This window comes from Oncorhynchus tshawytscha, linkage group LG25, assembly GCF_018296145.1.
Source record: "Oncorhynchus tshawytscha isolate Ot180627B linkage group LG25, Otsh_v2.0, whole genome shotgun sequence".
Taxonomy (NCBI): Eukaryota; Metazoa; Chordata; class Actinopteri; order Salmoniformes; family Salmonidae; genus Oncorhynchus; species Oncorhynchus tshawytscha.
The window spans coordinates 47,257,193-47,277,663 of NC_056453.1; the positions used below are offsets into that span (position 1 = coordinate 47,257,193).

The following is a 20,471-nucleotide window of genomic DNA, read 5'->3' on the forward strand; positions in this document are numbered from 1 at the left end:
TATTAGTCATGATGAATGTATGATTAGTGCCATCAAACTAGAATTACTGTACAGTCAGTGTGGCCGCCGGCCCTCTCGTCACGGCACATTGACTTGAATGGAAATATTTGTTGTCGTCGTTAGTCTAGTATTTCAATGATTAATGGTAATGCCTTATGAAGCAGAGAGCAGGTAATATCCTAGCAAAGGTTACACGAGACATTCCATTGTGTTTATATACACTGAGTGTACCAAACATTAAGAACAGCTACCTACTATTGAGTTGCACCTCCTTTTTACCCCTCAGAACAGCCTCAATTCGTCGGGGCGTGGACTCTACAAGGTGTCGAAAGCGTTCCACAGGGATGCTGGCCCATGTTGACTCCAATGTTTCCCACAGTTGTGTCAAGTTGTCTGGATGTCCTTTAGGTGGTGGTGCAACCTTTCGGTTACTAGCCCAACGCTCTAACCACTAGGCTACCCTGCCGCCCCAATACCTTTCAGATATAAAGAACAGGTTACTAGTCCAACGCTCTAACCACTAGGCTACCCTGCCGCCCCAATACCTTTCAGATATAAAGAACAGGTTACTAGCCCAACGCTCTAACCACTAGGCTACCCTGCCGCCCCAATACCTTTCAGATATAAAGAACAGGTTACTAGCCCAACGCTCTAACCACTAGGCTACCCTGCCGCCCCAATACCTTTCAGATATAAAGAACAGGTTACTAGTCCAACGCTCTAACCACTAGGCTACCCTGCCGCCCCAATACCTTTCAGATATAAAGAACAGGTTACTAGCCCAACGCTCTAACCACTAGGCTACCCTGCCGCCCCAATACCTTTCAGATATAAAGAACAGGTTACTAGCCCAACGCTCTAACCACTAGGCTACCCTGCCGCCCCAATACCTTTCAGATATAAAGAACAGGTTACTAGCCCAACGCTCTAACCACTAGGCTACCCTGCCGCCCCATGTTTATGTTGACTTTCTATTCTAACAGGATCTTTCCAGCAACTAGACAAAGAGGGAGAAGGTGTGGCTGAGATGAACATCACTGAGGTGGGTCCTGGGAATCATTCTCTGCATTTCAACAAACTACCATGCCTTTCAGCAGCCTGTGGTCTGTGTGTTGTCTAACTCCTCTCTCTTTCTCTCTCTCTTGCTCTCTCTCTCTCCTCTGTCTCTCTCTGTATATATATATATATATATGTTTAGTGGCTTTATATGACCATGTGTGGTTGAAGAGGACCAGTCTTATCCCAGGAGACAGAACAGCCAAGTGCCCGGCAGAGTGTCTCTTCCCTGGGACCATGAAGAGCTCCCTAGCCTTACTGTCCTCTGCCTGGTCCTGGACTATAGGGCTGACCTGTACTGTGCTGATGTTGTATTTCCCCATTGTCCTTTCCAGCACGGCTCCAGTCACTATGGTGACAGCATAACCAGTTCGGTTCAGTTCGGCCCTATAGTGTGAATCAGTTACTCCTGCCAATCTACACTACAGCACGCCACCTCAGCCTGCCAATCTACACTACAGCACGCCACCTCAGCCTGCCAATCTACACTACAGCACGCCACCTCAGCCTGCCAATCTACACTACAGCACGCCACCTCACCCACGCTACATTACAGCACTCCCACTCCACCTCACCCACGCCAGCTACATTACAGCACCCCCACTCCACCTCACCCACACCACCTCAGCCAGCCAGCTACATTACAGCACACCCACTCCACCTCACCCACACCACCTCAGCCAGCCAGCTACATTACAGCACACCCACTCCACCTCACCCACACCACCTCAGCCAACCCCATATAGCAGTGAGGGTACTATTAGCCATGTAATGCAGGTTGAGACCGTTCCAAGCTAAAGACCACACACCCCATGCTACAGGGGTTCCTTAGCTATACAAAATGTTGGAATTGTTCGATAGAAAACAGTCACTGTAGAACTGTAGATATGTCTGTAAACAGCATGGATCACAGTATAACTTGTATTGAAGACATTATTTGACTATGCCCAGTAGGGGGCAGTATTGACTAGTCTCAGATCTGGTGTGTTGTTATCATGTTACTGCAGTTGTAGAATGTTACTGTGTATGAGGAAATACAGTATTTTAGTTATTGAACTGAACACTCAAATATATAACTGATCTGGCTGAAAGTATAGCAAATCATAGTTTTATGGGTTTTAAATATTTCATATTCTCATTATTTTAGACACTGACCAAGTGTATTGGATTTACAATGCGGATTAAAGGGATGGTTGATGGTTGATTTTGGGTCAGATTAAAGGGATGGTTGATGGTTGATGGTTGATTTTGGGGCAGATTAAAGGGATGGTTGATGGTTGATTTTGGGGCAGATTAAAGGGATGGTTGATGGTTGATTTTGGGGCAGATTAAAGGGATGGTTCATGGTTGATTTTGGGGCAGATTAAAGGGATGGTTCATGGTTGATTTTGGGGCAGATTAAAGGGATGGTTGATGGTTGATTTTGGGGCAGATTAAAGGGATGGTTGATGGTTGATTTTGGGGCAGATTAAAGGGATGGTTGATGGTTGATTTTGGGTTATTATTAATCTTACCTTGAGTTGTCTATATGGATTAATTATCACTAAAACCAAAAGGAAGCTGTGAGAGAAAGAGTCCAACATAATAATGAAATCAAACAATGCCTACTGTCTAAGAAAATGTCTAACAAGCTGTCTCTGCCTATAATGAGACACAGCTCGTTAGTGACATTTCATTACATATTTCAAAGTAGTAGATAAAAGATCACTTTTATTTATCTCTATTATTTCTGATTCCATCTGATATCCACATGTTGCTGTTAGAGACGTTCTGATTGTGTCAATCCTGTTAGTGATTGTGAATGTAGGGTGTGCCTTCAATAAAGACATGTTCATGTTAAATAAACTCTTGTGAATTGATGCTGTAGTGCCCGTGTCAAACTCATTCCACGGAGAGGGTGGAGTGTTTGCCGGTTTTTTTTTCATTCCTCTCTTTGTATTTGATGAATTAAAGGTTACTGATTAGTAAGGAACTCTCCACATCTGGTTGTCTTAAGTTTTAAATACGGGGCCCCTCCGTGTAAACAGTTTGGCAGCCCTGTTGTAGTGGATGGTCATTGACACTATCGGCTTCCACTAAATCCGTATCGGTGTAGATCAGCGCAATTGAAATGCATGTTCTCGTATTCACACAGTGCAAATTACCTTTCAATTTAAATCGCGCTTAATAAACTTCCGCGATAAGGATTAAATCGAGCCCTTACAATTCATAAAAGGTATGTATAGCTTTTGTCATGATTTAACACACAATCACGCATACAAATACACGTACTTGATCTAGATGGGCTACTGGTCCAGATGGTAGCAGGGCTGCATTAAAGGTTATATTTATTGTCACTACAGCGACTTCTCCTCACCCTCCGGCATACATAAAGCTGAGTTCATAATCAAATGAGAAGGTGGTATTTGCCACGTAAAACTGGGGTGGGGGGGACTTCAACGCGCCTCCAACTCGTAATTACTAGTGCGAACCTCGTCTATTGCCGCGTTCAAATTGAGGTCGGAACTAAGAAACTTGGACATTTTCCGAATTGCTAACTGGTTGTAGTTACACACGTGCCAAGTTCAATGAATCAGCAAATCGGAAATTTCGGAGTTTCCTAGTTCGGACTAGCATATCATCCCCGAGCTCCGATTTCTCACACATGCTGACCTCTGACATCACCCACTAAGGAAATTACCCCAATAACATTTTGACGTCACCTAAGGATTTATTTGATTTTATTTAGACATTATTTAACTAAGCAAGTCAGTTAAGAACACATTCTTATTTTACAATGATGGCCTATCCCGGACGACGCTGGGCCATTTCTGCACCACCCTATGGGACTCCTGATCACAGCTGGTTGTGATACAGACCGGAATCAAACCAGGGTCTGTAATGACGCCTTTAGCACCGAGATGCAGTGCCTTAGACCACTGTGCCACGCGGGAGCCTTAATGACCTCAATAATAGCATTTTGACCTGAACACATACTAAGGAAATTACTTTGATTATAGCACTTTCAGCAGTTAAATGTAACAACAACACAACATGTATAAAAAGCCATCTGTTGATGTGATTTGTGAACACTATCATTAGTTTACACGCATTATAGCTGTACATTCAGTTCATGGTTGAGTCAGCTTGTTGGCCATTAGCCAACCGGCCTTTCTCAATAAATTCGACGCACATGAACGCATCCAACTAGTAATTACTACCTTCCAAACACCGCATTAGTGTTGGTGTGACAGCTATAAAAGCCAGCCAGCATCCGTACTATTATGATGAAGCTGTAGGACAGCTTGAAAGGGAGGATGTAAACTAAATCATTAACTAATTGCGCGCAAGACTCTGAGAAGCTGACATGAGGTAGAGCCGAGCGTGCAGGCAGGTCTTGGCGAGGGGTGCTGTTCAAAATGAACGTTGAGCTTGTAGCCTTTGCAAGTATCAGCGTTACACTCGCCCACACCCCCATCGGTCCCGTCAGCTGGGAGAGCTACGTTTTTTTTAAACGTTCAATGTATATGTCCTCTTTCGTTGGCCTAGTCTTGTTTAAATGTTTTTGGAATGTGTCATTTAAACAAATACAGCTTGGGTTCTGTGGTGAACAGAACGGGGATTGCAGACTTCATAGTTCGGTGGGGGTGTGTGGGTCTCTGGACTGTGTCTTAGGCTATGATGCCCCTGTGTGCAGTCGGTGAATTTGCATGTTTGTTCAATGGCGTTTCATTGGGCTAGGCCCGGTTTGCAGTGAAGTCATAGTATCACCTTAGATGTTCCGTTCTCCTTCATTGTAAACCTCGCGTGTGTGTGTGTAGTTTCACTTAAGCGCGTTATCACGCTTAGCAGGTATGCCTTAGGCCTTCAGGTCATTGCAGCACTTCTGATTGGGTTACAGAGACTGCAGGAATTTAGGTCACCTAGCATGTCATGCACGCAGTCTTGTGAAATTGTGTATTTAATAAAGATAATTGTTTGCTCTGTGTTGGTGTCCTATCCTTTAACACCGATCAAACAAATGTGATGGCAGCATCATGCTACTGTAACGGATGTTATACTGTTACACTACTCTGCTCATCCAGTAATTTCCCCACCTCTCGGGTGGTCTAGCGCACTTTATCACACTATTACCGACAGCCTGCATAATACCTTGGGTGTCATCACGAGTCCAAACGGTTCCCGTTTTGCAACTAAAACGGGAGTTTCTATTGGCCACATTTCCGGCAGTTCCCTCCCCGTTTCGCGACAGAATTGGGGTAAGGGATACGCCCCTGGGGTGAATACACTAGAAACCAAACAGAACGACGCTGGGCGGGACCTACCTGAATGTGTCCAATTAAAACTCGTTTTTTTTTGCCACTGTCCGACTAATGAATACAGCCCGGAAGTTATCCACATTCCTCACACGTAAAGTAAATGTTTCTCAAGAAAGGATATAAAATAATGGATTTGGCCACTTTGTTTGCCCACGTATATTGCATTCATTCGGATTTAACTACCGAATTATGTAACATACAGAGAGCAAAGTGTAGGTGCGGCAGATTTCTACAGTCCTACCTGTGAGAAGGTATGCATGTACAGTAGTTTACACCATAGGCGCTGTGTACGGAAGCTGTGATGAACATCTGAACATTTTTCCCTGGCTGCCAATGCTCTTGCTCAACAAATGTTTGGAGATTTATCTAATTTTTTGAAAAAGTTGTAGATATACAGTGCCTTTGGAAAGTATTCAGACCTCTAGACTTTTTCCACATTTTATTTGGTTACAGCCTTAATCTAAAATGTATTAAATTGCCCCCCCCCCCATCCTTCTACACACAATACCCCAGAATGACAAAGCAAAAACAGTAACAAATATATTATTGCTAATTTAGAAAAAAAAAAACCGGATTATTTACATAAGTATTCAGACCCATTACTCTGTATTTTGAATTATGACGCGACATGCTTGGTACACCTGTATTTGGGGAGTTTCTCCCATTCTTCTCAACCCCTCAGGTTGGATGGGGAGCATTTGCTGCACAGCTATTTTCAGGTCCCCTGAGATGTTTGATTGGGTTCAAGTCCAGGTCTAAGGTCCTGAGCGTTCTGGAGCAGGTTTTTATCAAGGATCACGCCGTACTTTGCTCTGTTCATCTTCGCCTCAATCCTGACTAGTCTCCCGGTCCCTTCCGCTGAAAAACATCCCCACAACATGATGCTGCCACCACCACCACCATGCTTCACCGTAGGGATGTTACCAGGTTTCCTCCAGACTTGATGCTTGCCATTCAGGCCAAAGAATTCAATCTTCAATAGCAGAAAATGCTAGCTAATTAGCATAAGCTGCTAGGAGTGCTTGCTAGCAATCTTTCTACCAGATTGTCTGAGGTAAATACATTAAAAAGGTAAAGAAAGTTAATTGCAGTTGTAAATGTTTCCACTAGTCACTGATAGCTATACAGTTAGTGTTACTTTATTGCCTTTTAGCTATTTTACACAGCATTTTATGGCATATAGCTAGCTACGTTTGTAAGAGCGCTTTTCAATTGGTACTTCTGCCCCTATTTTCAGTCACAGGTGGGGACTGGATTAGGTGTGAGCGGTACAGGAGGTGGGCCCATGAGTTGTGCGCCAATTTAATAGGGATGGAATATTTGTGGCCAATTTGCAAATTTGAATCATGCAATAGCAGAGCATAAGAGTTGCCACATCAATGTTACACTGAATTAAGTTTTTAGTTATTAAATGTTATATTCCAGTTGTATTAGTTATGTTCTAATTAATATTTATGAATGAAAAACAACTATTGAAAACCTTTTTCTCCTGTAATTTTAAAGACTACTGGGATTTAAAATCTTGAATTATACATTGTGGATTGTATGGAGAAAAACATAAATGCACATTTTCTAAAAACATTTATTTAAATACTTAAGTGTAAAACTGTAGCAATTTATATCCCTTTATAGTTGATCTACAAACCATTTTTTTTTCTCTAAACGTTGCTTTCTTGTGTCAGCAATTAGACATTGTTCTTAGGGGGTGGCTAGTTGCCCCCCTACTACTTTTCAACAACGCGCCATACCAACGTGAACTACGTCATCAAAAAGCGACCCCAATGATTAGCAAACATATTTAGGACCAAATGCGCACCGAAATGCATTTAAAAAAAAATCTGATAAGAGCTTGTACGTTCGTTGATTGATTACTCAACTAAAAAGGGGTTACACGAGGAAAAATATGGTATATTTGTCATAAAACGCACTGGTTTGAGAGGAACATACATCTATGTATCTGTTCTGTGTCTCCTATTTCTATGCTTTTGGTACGCCCTATTCATTTCAACGGGTACTCCCCTCGCATCATCCGATCCGACGCCACTGCCTTGGTCAGCTTCTGCTGCCGTAATTGTCTCCAGGGCTGCTTAACTCCTACTTATCCTGTTGTTTTTGTTTTGTTTTTTTTTTTGCTTTGAAGGGACTATTTCATTTTCTGGGATTTTATACAAGACCTGGATATAATACGAAGTGTTTTTGTTCGTTTTGGATCGAGGTGTGTGTGTGTGTGTGTGTGTGTGTGTGGAGCTCGCCTGTCTTGGTTGGCTTGGGAAAAGCCACTGCGTATCAAATAGCAGGTAAACCATCGCTATGCTTCCCCAACTAGCTATTTATCGTACTTAGCTAGTAAACAAAACGATTTAGTTAACTAACACGACGTAGCTAAACTCTCATTTAAAAAATAAAACATGTCATTTGTTTTGATTGCTAACGTTAGCATGCTAACTGGCTAACTGCTGTTGTCGGTTCAACTAGACAGACGTTAGCATGCTAACTGGCTAACTGCTGTTGTCGGTTCAACTAGACAGCCGTTAGCATGCTAACTGGCTAACTGCTGTTGTCGGTTCAACTAGACAGCCGTTAGCATGCTAACTGGCTAACTGCTGTTGTCGGTTCAACTAGACAGCCGTTAGCATGCTAACTGGCTAACTGCTGTTGTCGGTTCAACTAGACAGCCGTTAGCATGCTAACGTTTTAGTATCTTTAGATGAACGGCTCAATCTTATCGAGAGTTACACTACTTAGCTAGCTTATTTATTATTATTATGTTCACTAACGTTACTTTTGAGAGAAATAGGCAGGACTGCTCATGATTTAATGTCATGTGCAGTAAATCGGTGTAATTTCTTGAGCTATGGTCAACAACCCAAATCTGACAGGATTCGTTTTTTTTAGTGGGGGAAATGGATCATCCACATATTAGTGTTGATAATAGCTAGCTTGACCTACTCCTTATGTTCGGACATCGGTTTCATCGTGTGCTGCAACCACAATTCATTTCATTAATCATTGCATAGGGCCTTTTCTGCAGTTTTCTGTGACAGTTTCGTAAGTGTTTCCCCTACAGTGAAAGAGAAATTGCCAGGCTGCCGCTCATGCAATGGGAATGCTCTCTGGTTAAGGAGGGCTTGCTGGGGACTGGGAGTAGTTTATCAATGAAACCAATAGCTCTGGTCCAGGACGTTAGTGCGTCTTGATAATGCTGAGTATTAATTTCACTAACGCCAGAGCTACTGAAACCACTGCTCCTTTGAAACGTCCAGTGACAATGACAGCGCTCCTTATACAGAGAGGATGAATATGAGATGGCCTCTGTCTGGGGTTTGGTGACTGGCTTTGGTCAAATATTGATGGGACACAAAAGTGCGTACACACACACACACACACTGTGGCTGTTAGTGAAAGTAGATTATATACACCAAGCGTATCTTTTAAGGAGGCCTAGTTTGGTCTCTAGTTAATCAAAACACTAATTTCTGTACAGAACACTGAGTTTATGGTTGATTTTCCAAATGGTGCCCTATTCAATGTCCTACAGGACTCTGGGCAATAGTATTGCACTAAATAGGGCCACACTGGTTGACACTAGTCACTTGTTAGTTGTGGACTGTCCCTCCTGACTCCTTTACCACCAGTGGCTGTAGCAGGAGCAGGCAGGCTGTTGCTAAGATACCTTTGGTGCAAAGATCCATTCATAAAGACCCAGAGTCGTCATTTATCAACCGTTCGTGAATTTCTTACAGGATTTTGGCATAACCGGAGATTATAGGATTTGCGTGCGCCGCATATGGTATTTATCAAACTGTGTGCATGTTTTCATTGATAAATCAGGGCCATATTATATTTGTGCACTGGTGAATGAGTGCTGCACCCCTGCTTAGTAAACCACATCCATTCACCTTTTTATGATAACAAAAACGCCCTCATTTTCTGTATGATTTTGGAGATGTTGAAACTGGGCTATAAAAGAGAAATAGCAAATTTGATAACATTTCTGTAAAGGTGTGGGTGGACTCTTTCTGCAGTTTAATTTATTTTTTATTTTTCCTTTATTTAACCAGGCAAGTCAGTTAAGAACAAATTCTTATTTTCAATGACGGCCTAGGAACAGTGGGTTAACTGCCTGTTCAGGGACAGAATGACAGATTTCGGTTACTAGTCCAACGCTCTAACCACTAGGCTACCCTGCCGCCCCAGTGACAGCCCACTGCCTATAACGAGTGCCAAACACTGGCCGTGCATTCTGCAAGATTGATCGTCTATTGAAAAAAACATGTTGAAGTGAATGCTACAGCCCATAGTTCTATGCAAAAGACACATTGTTTAATATTTTCTCAATACAGGATTGTTTCTCGTGCCTTGGTTCTGAGATGAAATGGGAAATGTCTAGAGCCCGACCGATATGTGATTTTATTTTTTTTGTTTATTCTGATTTTAGTGTGGAAACATTAAATTATTTGTATTATTATAGCTGGAATTAAGAAATAATAACTTTGTGAAATAATAATTACACTCAAATTCCAGACCTAAAAAATAATCCCCTGATTTGTTTTATGCATTGTTGTGAGAAAATCCAGCATTTTTTATTTATTTTAGGAGTGTGAAACCTGGGGTAACACTGACAAGATGGGGGAAATCCAGCATTTTTTATTTATTTTAGGAGTGTGAAACCTGGGGTAACACTGACAAGATGGGGGAAATCCAGCATTTTTTATTTATTTTAGGAGTGTGAAACCTGGGGTAACACTGACAAGATGGGGGAAATTCAGAACTTGGAAAAACTAAACCAAAACTGAATTTTTTTTGTAAAAAAACAAGTAAAACGTGTACACTGATTTTTAAATGCCCCTAACATTATTTTTGGCTGTGCATGACTGCACTTTACGGTGTCATCCTGCAGCACAGCATTTTGGGGAAAGTTGAGATCAAGTCCAATATTGACTATGCATCCAAGAGGGAAAGAGGTTGTGCCATCCTATAAATGTTTTAGTGAAATATAATACATCACATTTTAGCAGACGCTTTTATCCAAAGTGACTACGTCATGCGTGAATATGTTTTTCCGTATGGATGGTCCTAGGATTCAAACCCAATATCCTGGCGTTGTAATAATGCTCTATCAAGATGCATGATGGGTTATAAATGCTTTGTGAAGCCTCCATTTTTAATGTGATTTATAAGGCCTTTATTAAGCCATGTTTGTCGCTAATAAAACACAGGTTTGTCACATTTGACATAGTCGGTTATGTCACATTTATGAACCCTTTATAAAGCATGACATACAGTTATAGATTTGTAACACATTTATCTAGTGTTTATGAAGCCATTTTATAAGATGCACGTCCATTTAAAGCGAGACCAAATACTTCATTAACTTCCAAGTGCTAATGATAGTAGGCTACACTTTAGGTAAAACCTTAAAACACAAAGGCTTAGGTGAAAACACTGTTTCGGCCTATATCATCGGATCCTTTGAGGAACTTTGGTTCAGGTTATGATATGAACAAAGGAATCTCGCCCGAGAGCATATTTCTGTCCTGCCCTTTGAAGCAGGACATGTCATGTCCGCGGCCTTTTCATTGTTTGGTTATGTCCAGTCCGGGGGATGGCTTTCACCTCTCTGGGAGGAAGGACGTCAGCATTGCACAGCAGCTGAAACCTGGTTCCATCGGAGTATAAGCTCCTTGGCCACAACACCACCAGGCTCCAGACCATTACAGCTGTAAAGGAGGAAAACAGACTAAAATAGACCAGACATTATAGCCTGCATCCCAGCAATAAGTAATTGAACCCCCAAGTCCAAGCAATATGCTCAAAGTACAAAGACAAAATACCTGAATTGTTGCTTATTTGATTACTTGGTCATCTCCGTGTACTGGTGGTGGAGAGCAGGTTTATGCTGGTAAGACACATTCTAAAAATATAGGTTAAAGCATGAATGAATTCATGTCCTATTACTTGTTATTGACTGTTGACTGCTACAGCTGTACTATAATGCCCTTCTGTACACACTGAACCTGCTTCCATACCAACAATGGCAATACAGACACTACAAGATAACTAGCTAACATTGAGCTTCATAATTACCAGCAGGTCAGATGTAAGCAGTGTTCATCTAGCTAGCCAGCTAGTTGAACATACAAAATGACTATTTTTTGGCCTTGGCTGATATCTGTAGTGAGTCAGGACACCCGTTTAACATCTCATCCAGAAGACAACACCCTACACAGGGCAATGCCCCCAATTACTGCCCTGGGGTATTGAGGTATTTTTTTAGACCAGAGGAAAGAGTGCCTCCTACTGGCCCTCCAACACCATCTGGTCTCCCATCCAGGGACTGACCAGGACCAACCCTGCTTAGCTTCAGACACAAGCCTGCAGTGGAATGCAGGGTGGTATGCTGCTGGCCTTCTCTAGAGTTGAACCAAGTGCTTAGCATGTGATGTTCAGCCACATTATCCTGCCTCCATGCACCTAGTCTAGAGTTGAACTAAGGCTGAGCATGTGATGTTCAGCCCCATTATCCTGCCTCCATGCACCTAGTCTAGAGTTGAACTAAGGCTGAGCATGTGATGTTCAGCCCCATTATCCTGCCTCCATGCACCTAGTCTAGAGCTGAACTAAGGCTGAGCATGTGATGTTCAGCCCCATTATCCTGCCTCCATGCACCTAGTCTAGAGTTGAACTAAGGCTGAGCATGTGATGTTCAGCCTCATTGCGCCTTCTGTTTGTTTGGTGTGACGGAACCGTGGTGTCCTAGCAACCGGCTGCATCAGGGGGATAGGTGACGGTAGCTCAGTTAGTGTCCCGACCTAGCCTACAGTACAGAAACAGTTTGTATAGAGATACACTGACTGACTGACTGAAGACAGCTCATGTCTAGGAGGGTGATTGTGTTTAGTTGAGGTGAAGTAAATAGTCAGGGTGTTCATACAGAACCATTCGGAATGGGGAGCTCCGGTCCGGTTCGGTCCGCACCGGCAACCTGAGTGAAAACATGAAACACAGTAGAAGCAATAGGCCTACATGCTATTGTAACAGTATAAATTTAGACCGTCCACTCGCCCATACCCGGGCGCGAATCAGGGACCCTCTGCACACATCAACAACTGACACCCACGAAGCATCGTTACCCATCGCTCCCCAAAAGCCGCGGCCCTTGCAGAGCAAAGGGGGAACCACTACTTCAAGGTCTCAGAGCAAGTGACGTCACCGATTGAAACGCTATTTAGCGCACCACCGCTAACTAGCTAGCCGTTTCACATCCGTTACACTATGCCTGAGCTGCATTGTGTGCCTCCTGAGTAAATCTGACCATCCTGGTGTCATAGACCAAGATGGAACGTAGTAAACGTAAATTCTGGGACACTCAAATTAGTGTGATATGTTACGTTTGGTATGGTTATATAAGACAACAAAACCACATTTAAGCTGGTTGGTCGGGGTGGATGAGTGGGCGTATTGATTTGGAACTGGGCTTGCCTCCCGGGTCTGACCGTGAAGTCGACTCAAAACAAAAAATGACTTAATTAAACACATGAATTTTTGGTATTTATTTGGTCCCCCGTTCAGGATCAGTAGGAGCAGCTACTTTTCCTGGGGTCCACACCGAACATTACACATGTTTAAAACGTCACACACAGCCTAATTAGTAGGAAGACATAGTCCTTAACCGTGTCTGAACCATGTCCACACTGTCTTTGGGGCGGAAGGTAGCCTAGTGGTTAGAGCAGGTAGCCTAGTTGTTAGAGCAGGTAGCCTAGTGGTTAGAGCAGGTAGCCTAGTGGTTAGAGACAGGTAGCCTAGTGGTTAGAGACAGGTAGCCTAGTGGTTAGAGACAGGTAGCCTAGTGGTTAGAGCAGGTAGCCTAGTGGTTAGAGCAGGTAGCCTAGTGGTTAGAGCAGGTAGCCTAGTGGTTAGAACAGGTAGCCTAGTGGTTAGAGCATTGGAATAGTAACCGAAAGGTTGCAAGATCAAATCCCAGAGCTGACAAGGTAAAAAAAAAATGTTGTTCTGCTCCTGAACAAGGCAGTTAACCCACTGTTCCTAGGCTGTCATTGTAAATAAGAATTTGCTCTTAAGCCAAAATGATTGATATTATATCTCCTAAATATTTTGGTGCATTACGGTAATGACGAGCACGTTTCAGAGATTAGAATGTATTTTACGGTAATGACGAGCAGGTTTCAGAGATTAGAATGTATTTTACGGTAATGACAAGCAGGTTTCAGAGATTAGAATGTATTTTACGGTAATGACAAGCAGGTTTCAGAGATTAGAATGTATTTTACGGTAATGACGAGCAGGTTTCAGAGATTAGAATGTATTTTACGGGAATGACGAGCAGGTTTCAGAGATTAGAATGTATTTTACGGTAATGACGAGCAGGTTCAGAGATTAGAATGTATTTTACGGTAATGACAAGCAGGTTTCAGAGATTAGAATGTATTTTACGGGAATGACGAGCAGGTTTCAGAGATTAGAATGTATTTTACGGTAATGACGAGCAGGTTTCAGAGATTAGAATGTATTTTACGGTAATGACAAGCAGGTTTCAGAGATTAGAATGTATTTTACGGGAATGACGAGCAGGTTTCAGAGATTAGAATGTATTTTACGGGAATGACGAGCAGGTTTCAGAGATTAGAATGTATTTTACGGTAATGACAAGCAGGTTTCAGAGATTAGAATGTATTTTACGGTAATGACGAGCAGGTTTCAGAGATTAGAATGTATTTTACAGAATAATAGTAGAGAGAATTATTTATTTCAGCTTTTATTTCTTTCATCACATTCCCAGTGGGTCAGAAGTTTACATACACTCAATTAGTATTTGGTAGCATTGCCTTTAAATTGTTTAACTTGGGTCAAATGTGTCGGCTAGCCTTCCACAAGCTTCCCACAATAAATTGGGTGTAACGGAGTCAGGTTTGTAGGCCTCCTTGCTCGCACATGCTATTTCAGTTCTGTCCACAAATGTTCTATAGGATGGAGGTCAGGGCTTTGTGATGGCCACTCCAATACCTTGACTTTGTTGTCCTTAAGCCATTTTGCCACAACTTTGGAAGGTAGCTTGGGGTAATTGTCCTGAGGCTGAGGCTGTTTCTGAAGGCTGAGGCTGTTTCTGAAGGCTGAGGCTGTTTCTGAAGGCTGAGGCTGTTTCTGAAGGCTGAGGCTGTTTCTGAAGGCTGAGGCTGTTTCTGAAGGCTGAGGCTGTTTCTGTTTCTGAGGCTGAGGCTGTTTCTGAAGGCTGAGGCTGTTTCTGAAGGCTGAGGCTGTTTCTGAAGGCTGAGGCTGAGACTGTTTCTGAAGGCTGAGGCTGTTTCTGAAGGCTGAGACTGTTTCTGAAGGCTGAGGCTGTTTCTGAAGGCAGAGGCTGAGGCTGTTTCTGAAGGCTGAGGCTGTTTTGAAGGCTGAGGCTGTTTCTGAAGGCTGAGGCTGTTTCTGAAGGCTGAGACTGTTTCTGAAGGCTGAGGCTGTTTCTGAAGGCTGAGGCTGTTTCTGAAGGCTGAGGCTGTTTCTGAAGGCTGGGGCTGTTTCTGAAGGCTGAGGCTGTTTCTGAAGGCTGAGGCTGTTTCTGAAGGCTGAGGCTGAGGCTGTTTCTGAAGGCTGAGGCTGTTTCTGAAGGCTGAGGCTGTTTCTGAAGGCTGAGGCTGTTTCTGAAGGCTGAGGCTGTTTCTGAAGGCTGAGGCTGAGGCTGTTTCTGAAGGCTGAGGCTGTTTCTGAAGGCTGGGGCTGTTTCTGAAGGCAGAGGCTGAGGCTGTTTCTGAAGGCTGAGGCTGTTTCTGAAGGCTGAGGCTGTTTCTGAAGGCTGAGGCTGTTTCTGAAGGCTGAGGCTGTTTCTGAAGGCTGAGGCTATTTCTGAAGGCTGAGGCTGTTTCTGAAGGCAGAGGCTGAGGCTGTTTCTGAAGGCTGAGGCTGTTTCTGAAGGCAGAGGCTGTTTCTGAAGGCAGAGGCTGTTTCTGAAGGCTGAGGCTGTTTCTGAAGGCTGAGGCTGTTTCTGAAGGCTGAGGCTGTTTCTGAAGGCTGAGGCTGTTTCTGAAGGCAGAGGCTGAAGGCAGGAGATTATGTGATGTTGCGTTATCATATTATGTATTTTATCTGTCGTTTTTGTTTCCTGTTTGGATTAAGGAAGAGTAGTGGGGATCCCAATAAATACTACTGATGTTGCTGATCCTCAATACAACAAAAAATACTTAAATGTGCCCATTTTAATTGAAATGCTGTAGAATTCCTATGGAGGACTGCTTCTTCTGGTTAGTGCCAGTATGGCCGACCTGTGGCTTCAAAGCCTCTCATTGGCCTATACATAGCATCATCAACCCAGGGTTTCTATACATCTCTGACTACAGCTGGTACTGTCATGTAGTCAGTACAGTGCTGCCCCTGTGTTCATTTAGCAGCAGGCCACTACTTTTTTTTTTGGGGGGGGGGTGTAAATTTAAACGACTAAAACGAGATATAAAGTCTGTAAAAAGACAATGGAGATCCTTTGGAAAACTGGGTCAGTGTGGAAGTTGTGCATCCGATACTGTAGTGTAGGTTGGACAGTTGGCTGATACTGTGTTTTCTCTCTGACTTAGACACTGGTTTTTGTTTGTTTGTGTTTTTTGACTGTTTTGTGTCAAGGTTACCACACACTAAACCCTGAGCTATGCTCTCAGTACGCTCTGTGTGTGGACTAGAGTGACAGCCATCCATTTGATGAGTCGAAGTGCAGACCGAAGGTTTGTTTGTTCTAAGAAGTCCCCTCCCTCTCCTTCGCAGATTCTGCATATTAGATTCAATTAAATATGTTGACGGGAATATGGGAACATCCTAACCAGTCCCAAATGGGACCCTATGGCCTACATAGTGCACTACTTCTGACCAGAACCTTATGGGCCCTAGTGCACTATGTAGGGAATAGGGTGCCATTTTGGAACTTCCTAGACTGATAATGACTCGTCAGTTCTGATAAGCATGTGTAACTATGCTTGTTTTTCTTATTGTGAGTCATTGATTTATGAGGAAAGTATGCTGTTGCATTCAGTTCTGTAGATGGGTCTGAACTTGCAGAGTTAACCTGTTCTATAGTTCAGGAGGAAGATGTAGGCTAGATGACGTGTCAAACTCAAGACTGGCCCGTGAGCCCGTTCAGACTGGCCCGTGAGCCCGTTCAGACTGGCCCGTGAGCCCGTTCAGTATGGCCCACGGGTTGGTTTTTAAAAAACTCAAGCAACATTGAAATGATTAATAATTAAATCTAACCTGTGTAGAAATGATAATGACTCTACATCTATAGTCTGTTCACCCTGTCCAGTCATCTATATTCTGTTCACCCTGTCCAGACATCTATAGTCTGTTCACCCTGTCCAGACATCTATAGTCTGTTCACCCTGTCCAGACATCTATAGTCTGTTCACCCTGTCCAGACATCTATAGTCTGTTCACCCTGTCCAGACATCTATAGTCTGTTCACCCTGTCCAGACATCTATAGTCTGTTCACCCTGTCCAGACATCTATAGTCTGTTCACCCTGTCCAGTCATCTATAGTCTGTTCACCCTGTCCAGTCATCTATAGTCTGTTCACCCTGTCCAGACATCTATAGTCTGTTCACCCTGTCCAGTCATCTATATTCTGTTCACCCTGTCCAGTCATCTATATTCTGTTCACCCTGTCCAGACATCTATAGTCTGTTCACCCTGTCCAGACATCTATAGTCTGTTCACCCTGTCCAGACATCTATAGTCTGTTCACCCTGTCCAGTCATCTATAGTCTGTTCACCCTGTCCAGACATCTATATTCTGTTCACCCTGTCCAGACATCTATATTCTGTTCACCCTGTCCAGACATCTATAGTCTGTTCACCCTGTCCAGTCATCTATAGTCTGTTCACCTTCACCTTTGAATAGTAGGTTATACTGACAAATGGCTAGTTGACTTAACCATCATTTATTAGTCAAAGTAAATTTGGTATCAGTTAGGATATCATGAAATCTAAAAGTTGAGTTTTTGATAAAGGCCATGCAACTTTGAGTTTTGAGAAGATTTGAAAATAGGACACTGCCCCTTTTTTTAAGACAAATGTGCCAAAAGAGATATGGACACTGCTACAGTAGGCTAGCTACGCTGAATCAACTGTAGCCGCCATATTGGTAGTATGTTCATTATTAAAGGTTTACTTTTGTAAATCACTTTGCCTTAAATAAATAAGCTCAGCGAGTAGAGTTGTGTTGCTCTGGACAGCTCGCGTGTGTTTTTACACCCCCCCCCAGCGGCCATTGTTAATGTCTTACCCTGCACACAAAAGAAAATACACTTGCCCAGATAACAATAGGCTGTGGATATCGACTCATCGTTACCACATTATATGGGACATTAGATTCATGCTCTGCCTTGGTGTAGAAATTCGACTGCAACACACGCAGCAGACTGTCAAACCAGCAGTGTTTTCCTGTCATCGCTCACTTTGTGACTGACAGGTCGCCTGTCCTATCGATAGATGGCTAGAAGATGCATATCGTTCATTGTAGCGGGAGAGGGCTCGGAAGAACCTTTATTCTGACTAGCACATTTTAATAGCAGCCTAATTGATTTAAGTGGGAAAAGTACCCGGCTGAAAATGGACTAAACGGCTGTATAGCAGACAGCCGGCGCTAGCGGAAAACACTGACTGTTGGGAAATAATAAGTTAAAACAATACTTTGTTGCAGTGTTGCAGTGCTACAGTGTTACAGTGTTACAGTGTTACAGTGTTGCAGTGCTACAGTGTTACAGTGTTACAGTGTTACAGTGTTACAGTGCTGAATGTTAGTGTTACAGTGCTACAGTGTTACAGTGTTACAGTGCTACAGTGTTACAGTGCTGAGTGTTACAGTGTTACAGTGCTGAGTGTTACAGTGTTGCAGTGTTGCAGTGTTACAGTGTTGCAGTGTGCAGTGTTACAGTGTTGCAGTGTTACAGTGCTGAGTGTTGCTGAGTGTTACAGTGTTGCAGTGTTGTTACAGTGCTTGTTACAGTGTTACAGTATTACAGTGCTGAGTGTCACAGTGTTGAGTGTCACAGTGTTACTGCTGAGTGTTACAGTGTTACAGTGTTACAGTGTCACAGTGCTGAGTGTCACAGTGCTGAGTGTCACAGTGCTGAGTGTTACAGTGTGCTGAGTGTCACAGTATTACAGTGCTGAGTGTCACAGTGTTACAGTGCTGAGTGTTACAGTGTTACAGTGTTACAGTGTCACAGTGCTGAGTGTTACAGTGCTGAGTGTCACAGTGCTGAGTGTCACAGTGCTGAGTGTCACAGTGTTACAGTGCTGAGTGTCACAGTGCTGAGTGTCACAGTGCTGAGTGTTACAGTGTTACAGTGCTGAGTGTTACAGTGTTACAGTGCTGAGTGTTACAGTGTCACAGTGCTGAGTGTTACAGTGCTGTGTTACAGTATTACAGTGCTGAGTGTCACAGTATTACAGTGCTGAGTGTCACAGTGTTACAGTGCTGAGTGTTACAGTGTTACAGTGTTACAGTGTCACAGTGCTGAGTCACAGTGCTGAGTGTCACAGTGCTGAGTGTCACAGTGCTGAGTGTTACAGTGTTACAGTGCTGAGTGTTACAGTGTGAGTGTTGCAGTGTTACAGTTACAGTGTTACAGTGTTACAGTGTCACAGTGCTGAGTGTCACAGTGCTGGAGCAGTGTCACAGTGCTGAGTGTCACAGTGCTAGTGTTAACAGTGTTACAGTGCTGAGTGTTACAGTGTTACAGTGCTGAGTGTTACAGTGTTACAGTGCTGAGTGTCACAGTGCTGAGTGTCACAGTGCTGAGTGTCACAGTGCTGAGTGTCACAGTGCTGAGTGTTACAGTGCTGAGTGTTACAGTGTTACAGTGCTGAGTGTTACAGTATTACAGTGCTGAGTGTCACAGTGTTACAGTGCTGAGTGTTACAGTGTTACAGTGTTGCAGTGTTACAGTGTTACAGTGCTGAATGTTAGTGTTACAGTGTTACAGTGTTACAGTGCTGAATGTTAGTGTTGCAGTGTTACAGTGCTACAGTGTTACAGTGCTGAATGTTAGTGTTACAGTGCTACAGTGTTACTGTGTTACTGTGTTACAGTGCTACAGTGTTACAGTGTTACAGTGCTGAATGTTAGTGTTACAGTGTTACAGTGTTACAGTGCTACAGTGTTAGTTACAGTGTTACAGTGTTACAGTGCTACAGTGCTGCAGTGTTACAGTGTTACAGTGTTACAGTGTTACAGTGTTACAGTGCTGCAGTGTTACAGTGCTGAATGTTAGTGTTACAGTGCTACAGTGTTGCAGTGCTACAGTGTTACAGTGCTGAGTGTTGTCCTGTTCAGACTGGCTGGAGCAGCCTTCTCTAGTCACAGACATGTCAACCGTGGATATATATTTATATAACAAATTTAAAAAAAATATATATATATATATACACACAGTGCATTTGGAAAGTATTCAGAGCTCTTCCCTTTTTCCACATTTTGTTGCGTTAGACTTATTCTAAAATTATATATACAGTGCCTTGCGAAAGTATTCGGCCCCCTTGAACTTTGCGACTCTTTGCCACATTTCAGGCTTCAAACATAAAGATATAAAACTGTATTTTTTTGTGAAGAATCAACAACAAGTGGAACACAATCATGAAGTGGAATGACATTTATTGGATATTTCAAGTTGTTGTTGCATCCTGTACCTGTCCCGCAGGTGTGATGTTTGGATGTACCGATCCTGTGCAGGTGTTGTTACACGTGGTTTGCCACTGCGAGGACGATCAGCTGTCCATCCTGTCTCCCTGTAGCGCTGTCTTAGGCGTCTCACAGTACGGACATAGCAATTTATTGCCCTGGCCACATCTGCAGTCAAGCCTCCTTGCAGCATGCCTAAGGCACGTTCACGCAGATGAGCAGGGACCCTGGGCATCTTTCTTTTGGTGTTTTTCAGAGTCACTAGAAAGGTCTCTTCATTGTCCTATGTTTTCATTACTGTGACCTTAATTGCCTACCGTCTGTAAGCTGTTAGTGTCTTAACGACAGTTCCACAGGTGCATGTTCATTAATTGCTGACTGCAGAAATGTCCACCAGAGCTGTTGCTGAGAGTGTAATGTTAATTTCTCTACCATA

At 43.1% G+C, this 20,471-nt stretch overlaps 2 protein-coding genes across 6 annotated transcripts in view; both read left to right on the forward strand.

Moving 5' to 3' along the window:
* Positions 1-2,915, forward strand: part of LOC112224715 (calpain-1 catalytic subunit) — a 41,311-nt gene extending 38,396 nt beyond the window's left edge. For all 3 annotated transcript variants that reach the window (XM_042305818.1, XM_042305819.1, XM_042305820.1), the window contains 2 exons: positions 984-1,042; positions 1,199-2,915. In XM_042305818.1, the coding sequence (XP_042161752.1) occupies positions 984-1,042; positions 1,199-1,225 (86 nt within the window). In that variant the 3' untranslated portion in view covers positions 1,226-2,915. The remainder of the gene's footprint in view (positions 1-983; positions 1,043-1,198) is intronic.
* A 4,458-nt stretch (positions 2,916-7,373) lies between these two features.
* Positions 7,374-20,471, forward strand: part of LOC112224714 (CSC1-like protein 2) — a 93,823-nt gene continuing 80,725 nt past the window's right edge. For 2 of the 3 annotated variants that reach the window (XM_042305823.1, XM_042305826.1), the window contains exon 1: positions 7,374-7,651. The gene's annotated coding sequence lies outside the window, so the exon portion shown is untranslated. The remainder of the gene's footprint in view (positions 7,652-20,471) is intronic. The other variant, XM_042305825.1, reaches the window with a different exon arrangement.